Raw genomic sequence first — 8,302 nt, forward strand, 5'->3', positions numbered from 1 at the left:
GTTTGTCCGTGTATACTGTACTCACTTTCCATTGGTTGAAATAGTCAAAAGCAGTCTTTCGGTACGGTACTTAAAAATTACACGTGTAAAATCTAAGATAATGGTAAGTTTGTCAAATCTTAGTTAAAACGAAATAGGTCAACGGTCGGCCAGGTCAAATCAAAATGAAGATATTCTTAGTATATCAATATTGGGGTTTCCATCCAGCCATTTCCACACTAGAAATTCGAAAAAAGGCCCAAAATTTACCCCAAAAAGTTTTAAATGCTAATTTTGGCTACGGAAGCAGGTTTTGCAAATACACGCTGAAAATACCAGATACAAGTTGCACGTTTTGACCGGATATTACGTCACACATACGTTTGTATTCACAAAACAATAGCGGACGATAAAGTAAAAGGTATGTTTGGGGGAGCGATGAAACAGAAACTTTTTTATATTAATTAAAGAAGCTAATGTTAATGGTATTTTAGATGGAAAACAGCAAAGAAACGCTACGGTTTATCAAGAATTACAAAAGCAAACGTCACATACGACGTCATCACACGGCACAGTCGCTACCTGTTCTTCTTTTTTTAAAGTACTGGTGGATTACATCTCTATGGTGTATACCGCCACCTACAGCAGCAGAGTCCCCTCCCAATATTTGCAAAAGAAGAACAGATGGAAACGGGCATGTCTGTTTTGCACATTTTCAGTAAATTTGCTTGAAAATTTTGAGACAATTGGATGTAAACCTGACTTAATGTTTTTTAGATTCGCATTGAAATTCATTTAGATTAGATAAGATTAGTTTACGTGACAGCTCATATTATCCGCCCTTCTTTTCCATTAAGATTTTGTTTTTGAGCGCAAAACCCACTTTAAAAACAGACAAAGCTGTCAACTTTCCTTAAACAAAGATTGTGCCCATGCTCAAATATGTGGCATAAAGACCTCTTGTGTGAGTTGAACCCTAGATCATACTTTTCCAGTGAATTGAAGTGTACATTTACTGAGTGGCCAGCGGAGAAATATAGTGCTTGTATCAGAAATATCCAAATACACACAGAGTAGGGTATTAAAACAATATATTGGATAAAATGGAGGACAAACAGTTGATGCATGTAAAAATTGTCAAATTGATCAAATGTTGCCACCTGTATTCCCGCAAGAGTTGCTCTTGGTATGGTTCCAAACAGTGTGTGTGTGCGTAGTACCACTAGTGGTAGTATTGGCAGCTAACAGGATGAAGCAAAGTGTTTTGTTCCCACTAGGGTCCAAAATCATTATAGTGATGTAACTTCATGTTGCATACAGATTAGGTGGTTGAATAAAGGGATGTGCGTTTCTATATATCATTTATCAGTCACCGGTTTTGCTCCAGATGCTTTCTTTCCAACACATTTTGGTGTGCTCAGAATTATTTGCTGTGTGAACACAAATCAAACAAACTTATCATCGTATTTTGAGCAACGAAAGCAAACGCAAAGCTATTTCACTATCGCTTATTGTCTTGAACTTTTAAACACCAAATACAACATTCTTAAGCAAACTGAAAAAAACTTGGAAACTAGAGTTCCAGTTTTATTCGTATATTTTGGTTCCTGTCTGGATCTACCACAGTCTGTTGGAAAAAATCTGTCAAGTTGTGTTCCAGTCAAAGGCTGAGGGGCAAAGAAAGTGATGAAAAGGAGGGTGTGTTCAACTCATATTCCCCATTCATTGAATATTATACAATTTAATTTCAAAAACAACAAATGGCAAGTATTTAGCTTTGGTGTGTATTCAGACATAGTATCAAAGGAAATGACATTATGCGGGAACAAGGCTGGGAAGTTTAAATGCTTGATGCTCTTTTCTTATAAAATTGTCTCTATATTAGTGTTCCTTAACCTTGTTGGAGGTAATGAACCCCACTAGTTTCCTATTCACGTTCACCGAAACTTCTTTATTGAAAAATAAAATGATAGTTTGTTGTTGTTGTTGTTTTTAACAAATTCAAAACTTTGGGTATAAGGTTTACTGGTGAACAAAATGAACAGGAAGAGTAACCTTTTCATCAAATCTATCTCTTCATATGGAATTCAGCAAGCATGTTCTTGCAATCTCCATCTACTTTGCAGCTTAACTCTTTGACTGCCAGACGTTTTCAGAAAAGGGATGCCGTGGGTGCCAGCCGATTTAAGCATTTTTGACTGATCTTTCAAGGTCCACAGAAAATGATGTGTTTGGACTATGGAAACACACATACTACCAAATGAAAGATTGGACTCTCATCTTTCATCAGAAAAAAAAGTTTGTTTCTACCTTATTCCGTTTTTCAGTAATCAACAATAGAAAATGGTTAGTTTCACCTCTGTTTTGAAAAAAACGTCTTTTAACGTCTTTGGCACTCCTCCATAGGATTTTACTAAACGTTATTTAACGTTTTTGGCAGTCAAAGAGTTAAGGAAGTGTTCCTTTAGTTTTGCTAGCTAGTTGTGCTAGATTAGAATTGCTCAATTTAGCATTGTAGAACATGCAGTTAGGACTCAACTCAACTATTTTTATAGAGCATGTTAAAACAACCACCACTGTTTTCTTAAGTTGGAACCCAGGGGCAGCAGATACAGTGAAAACAGCAGAGGCCCCAGAATTGAAGCCTGTGGAACAGCATTTGTTCTGTAATACATGTGAATTTATATTGTACATATTTGCTGGACTGCTTTCTTTTTTTGCTCGACATAGTTAACATGAAGGGATAAAAAATAAATAAATAGAGGAATCACATGACAAACCATCCTAACAGTCGCAAGTAGACTACTGAGCGCACCAAATTCCCTTCAGCACTGATAGATAGATTACTGATAGAAATGTAGCATGATCACCTGCAGCTACTGATGGCCAAGCGGGGCGCCAGCATGGATCATATGAGTCGGGTGTGTGTCTTACTCTTGACCTCTACCGAACCCTTGCGACTGACTCACCAAACCCCTGGGGTTCGTTCCATTCCAAGTTAAGAACCACAGCTCTGTGCAGTGTTTAACAAATGTATTAGACTACCACTGTAAAGATTATGATTAATTTCAGACTTTTCATCAAAGCTACAGCGAATAGAATTCTGGTTAGTGTCGTTATGTACAGAGAACAGTTGAAATAAAAATAAGTTATAGCTGCTGAATTGTCAGCAAATATGTATAGCCAGAGGCTGAGCTGTACTGTATTTGTTTACAGAATAGTGTGTGGCTTCAGTGTGATGCAGTTACTCTTTCTTTTCACACTTTATAATACGTTCCAGGTGGGAGTGCGGGTGTCCACTGTAGGAGCTAGTCATGCATTTCCGGCTCACAAAGTAGCTTTTGCAAAGAAGGATTGGCAAATCAAGATGTGCCATGCTAATAGATGATACATTGTAGAAGCCACCCTAGTAAAATGAAGAGCACCCATGGAGAAGTTCCAAATAAAAATAATATATTCTCAGTAATACCTCTGTCATCTATCCTCCAAGCCTCTTCACAGGAATAGCTTGCTTCATTTTGTTTTGTCAATTTGTTTGTTATAGCTTTGTATGCATTATTTTATGCAAGGAATTTATACTGACCTGTTTCCTTTTAATTTTCTATTTTTAGGAGGAGTGTTTCCTTAATTTGGAGGCTCCCATTAGTAGAGTGTGTGGTTATGACACTCCCTTCCCTCATATTTTTGAACCATTCTACATCCCAGATAAGTGGAAGTGCTTTGAAGGAATCAAAAAGATGATCAACTACTGAAATGGAATATGGTAAGTGTCCCATTTTTTAATTAAACTCACTTTTAGTTTAACCAACTCCCTCTGGAAGGGTAGACAGGACAGGCACGGCGGATACAAACAACTCAACTGCCGTTTATTGCTCACACGCACGCATTGACACACTCACACTGCCTCACGTACTTGTCCACATTTAACAGTAGTAGCAGTATTTGTGCTCAGTTAGTCTTAGTTAATAGTTGGCGTGAATAATGGTAGGTCGTAAACCGTTGAGGCGTCCCAGTCCTGACATTCGACATTAAGACAGCTCGGCGTGGATACGCATATATAGAGTGCACCGCCCACACAGGTGCAAATCATTCATTCATAATTATCCTTACTCCCTATAATGATAATAATAATAATGATAATAATAATAATAATACATTATAGGCATTAGGTAATTGGCTTGACTAGAAGATATGTACACAAATAAGAAGATTCAAATACATGTGTACACACAAAATGATGCACTCCAAGAATTCATGCATTACTGTGAGTAAATTAAATTGGCACATCATTTGGAAACGAAACAAAATGTAGTTCACATTGCAGACGGTTCTACAGTAAGGAAGAACTTGTACATTTCTTTGAACATGATTTATGAGGTGGAAGAATCAAATTTTCCGGCATTTACTCTATATTAAGGTCAGTCAGTATGTGGCTTGTAATTTGTGTCATTAATATGAGGTGAAAAGGAGCTTTAAATAACATTTAACATCACCCCCAAAAAATCTTGACAGCGCTGTAATTATTTGTACATGTATTTTCCTCCGAAGCGGTCTCTTCATTGTATGGCATCACACACAGCCCTTTGCAATCACTGGGATTTGAGTTTTCACAAAGACACCTCAGAACTTTAAAGCAGTCATTTTGTTTTTTAAGCTCCCATCTCAAATTTGAGCTAACATGCACATCAGCACCCAATAGCAGACATCAAATGAGAGCCATCGTTTTAGTTTCTCTCTTTTTACGACCTCTCAACAGTTCTCTGATTTCTGTAGTCCTTCATGAAAGCAGGCTGATAATCTTTTGTGTTTAATCAAAGACATTTGCAAACATCTGCTTGCACTTTGTAAAACAATGGCCGAACCAGTTAGTAAATCACTTTCAAAAAGGTTACTGAGTACAACATCAATCCCTTGTGTGACTTTGCTTAATTGCTGTTCAGTTGTTTTTTAGCACTAAAAAATCCAAATAAACAACAATAATTTACTACTAAACAATAATTGGGGAAAACATTTTTTGTAATACACTTTAATGCAAAATAAAATTTGATCTGATTAATTGATGGATGATCACTCAAATAATGGATTCTAAAAATATTTGATAGTGACAGCCCGAAACATCAGCTTTTTTCCTGCTTTTCATTCAACTACCACGAAAGTCAAAGTCCAGGTGACGGAAATGATAAACACTTCTAAATACAGATCGCCTGTAAAGAGTTCTTAAGATGACGAGTGGGCAAATATTGCTTAAGTCATGCTTATGCATGGTTGTTATGATGTGACAGAATCCAGATTTTCTTTGCTGTCAAGTGGCACATTTCAGATGTAACATTGCTGCATCAAGAGGTGAAAAAAATGGATTTGGATATCCTCAAAACAGTCAGTCCTCTTCCAAATGGAGATACAAATCTTATACCTTATCAGAGCCATGGTCAACCAAACAGTAATGTCTAATATTTGCATTATGTGTTTACTTCTGTTTTGTCACTACCCGATATTGGCACCTATGTAGTTATTAACTCATTCACTCCCAGCCATTTTCTCTGAAGCAACCCTCTTTGCTCCTAGCTATTTTACTGGATTTTTTACTGATTTTGCAAGACCCCCAGAATGTTGTGCTCTATAGTTCTAAAAACATGGAACCTACCAAAAGAAAAATTTGAGTTCCTTCTGTCATCAGGAAAAAAGTATATTTCCATCTTTGTATGTTTCATCATTATTCAAATTCGTGTTGAAAACACTGGCAAAAAGAGCTTGTTGCAACATGGCCCTGGCTGATCTCTTATCCTCTGCTGCCATCGTTTTTTTGTAATAACTACCATTGCTTTAAGCCACCTCTTCATGTCAGCAGCTGCATAAAAGCCTTCTGTATGCTCTTGCATAAAAAACATAAATATATAAATACGTTTTTGGGAGTGAAGGACAAAGTATTAAACGTATTTACATGTTTTGGGGTTTGAATGAGTTGATGTGCGGAGCTGCCTAAATTCCATGTTGTTGTTGTTTGTGTGTTCTGCTAATATAAACACAACTGTATATATATATATATATATATATATATATATATATATATATATATATATATATATATATATATATGTGTGTGTGTGTCACTTGAAACGTTGTGTACATGGAAATAGACAAATCAATAAATCAGTAGACATTTAATTGTAATGGGAGATTTCATCCTGCAGTGTTAATCCAGCATAATCCTGACTAAAAATACTTGAGGTGTGTAATAAAATGAATAGAGGCATCACAAACCATTACTGTACTCTGTGTGAATAAAATTAAATGTAATTTCTTTTTCATTTGTATTATGTAGGGTTTAATCATATTAAGAAGTTATGGGCACATATTGTAGTTTAACGATCCGAAAATGTCTCTTTTTAGTGTATTGGCATATGTATTATAGACAAAACATAAAAGTGAAATTTTCATTTACCTGCCATTAAGTTCAGGCATTCAATATTGCTGCAATGGGCTGCATCCCTTTTACAAAGTGAAGTTAAGCATTTAGGCAATGCGGAACTTGATCTTTACTGTTCTTGTATTCACATTAGCAGCTTTTAGCTTCACATAAGTGTTTATGGAGCACTGTTGTGTTTGTTGGCTGAACTTGAATGCGCGAGGCAGTTCTTTGACCATGTGTTTAAAATATGTTCCTGTCAGCAGAGAGCAGACAGCTCGTTGTGTCAGAAATCTGTGCACAGGTTCAAAACATGGACATCTCTCACTTAGTGCATATCCGTGTGAGTTTGACGTGTGGCGTGTCCGATGTAGCTTTGTTAACGTACAAACAGATTTTGCTATTCTTCAGCATACTGCCAGCAACACCACTGTTGCAAATTATTAATGCCATATACTGTAGCTTTTCCCCCAATTCATTATCATTCAAGTCCACTGCTAATGCTCAGCAGACTTACATGTCTCCAGAGGCTACACTGTTGCCTGATTGCTTCCAGGAGGGCTCAATAATCCTGTGAACTGTGGTGCTTTGAATCAGCCACACTTTGGTTATCCCCTTTTACTTTTTGTTTTGAGTTATAGGTACAGAAGAGTTGGCCCGAGGGCCACCGAGCCATTAATAACGTTCTCAATCAAATCCAACAGACGTCAGCGTTCATCCTCGCTGTTCACCATCTCTCTCCATGACTTTTCCATCTCATCTGTCATCATTGCCAAGTGATTCACTTTAACTTTCTCAAACTCTCCTGTTCCAGAGCCAGCGCCTGAAAGCCCTAAACGGTGTGCTCCCCATTTTCCTCCTCATGTATCCAATCAGTGGAGAGCAGCCCGGGAAGGACGCTTTGTTGACCATCCAGTAAGGAAGTCGTGTCCAGATGACTCCATGTCCCTGTGTGCCCTCACTTCTAATACTTTTACATTACCTCTGGATTAGGGAATCTTATTCTATAATGTCCTTGATTGCAACCATGAGGATGCCATGGTCCATTATTATATTTAACTACATTTGAGTTTGACTTTAGCAATAAAATGGAATTCTAACATTTAATGATCTTATACTTGTCACTCCCTCCAACTCCCACCCTCAGTCCCTTCAGACACATTATTTTGATTTTCAGGGAAATAAAAATATAGATATTGGTGTGGTGGAGTAGTGTAATCGCCTTTTAATTTGCAGTGTGCACAGTTTTGCGCTGGCAGACTTTGTCGTGACGGAGTTCACCACAGTGTCAGGAAAGTTTGGAACACAATTTATTTGACCACATCATCATGATGGGATAATTATAGAATATCCACAATGTGTTTAACAACTACATTAGTTTATTGTTGTTTCTGTTTTTTCTTTAGTTGGTCTCTTGCAAAAATAAAATGGTGGTTGTAGAAGTGTGTTGATTTTAATGTACATAATTCCATATGTCATACATGTTTACATTGCCGGTGCTTTATACCCGCCATATAATGTTTTGACCAGGGCAATTTCAGTCATGTTCCATATTTTTGGAACCTCCTGATGAATCTTTAATAAGACGTAAATACCTTTAAGTCCATATCCTGAAAGTGACTTGAAGCAAAAAAAAAAAACAGCAAAAGAATATTTCCATTAACTGTCTTGGTGAATTGCTTGTTCTTGGTCACTTCCCTGACTGAGGGCCTTCTCCTTTGGTTTTGACAGGCTCTAGAACGAGTCCTGATGTTTCCGAACTTCTTTCATTTACCAATGGTAGAGGCCGCAGTGATCATTGGGACCGTCAAAGTAGCAGTTTTGTTTTGAGACACATGCACAGATCTGTGCCTGGAGCCAATCCTGTCTCTGAGGTCTACAGACAATTTTAACATGCACTGTCAATTGTGGGACTTT

General features: G+C 37.2%; 1 protein-coding gene across 1 annotated transcript in view; it reads left to right on the forward strand.

The window, feature by feature from the left end:
- Positions 1-7,827, forward strand: part of bckdhb (branched chain keto acid dehydrogenase E1 subunit beta) — a 43,257-nt gene extending 35,430 nt beyond the window's left edge. Inside the window, 2 exon segments of the mRNA XM_077576225.1 lie at positions 3,591-3,742; positions 7,200-7,827. Of these exon segments, the coding sequence (XP_077432351.1) occupies positions 3,591-3,731 (141 nt within the window). The 3' untranslated portion in view covers positions 3,732-3,742; positions 7,200-7,827.
- Positions 7,828-8,302: the final 475 nt, after the last annotated feature.

Source organism: Vanacampus margaritifer, chromosome 9, assembly GCF_051991255.1.
Source record: "Vanacampus margaritifer isolate UIUO_Vmar chromosome 9, RoL_Vmar_1.0, whole genome shotgun sequence".
NCBI classification, from domain to species: domain Eukaryota; kingdom Metazoa; phylum Chordata; class Actinopteri; order Syngnathiformes; family Syngnathidae; genus Vanacampus; species Vanacampus margaritifer.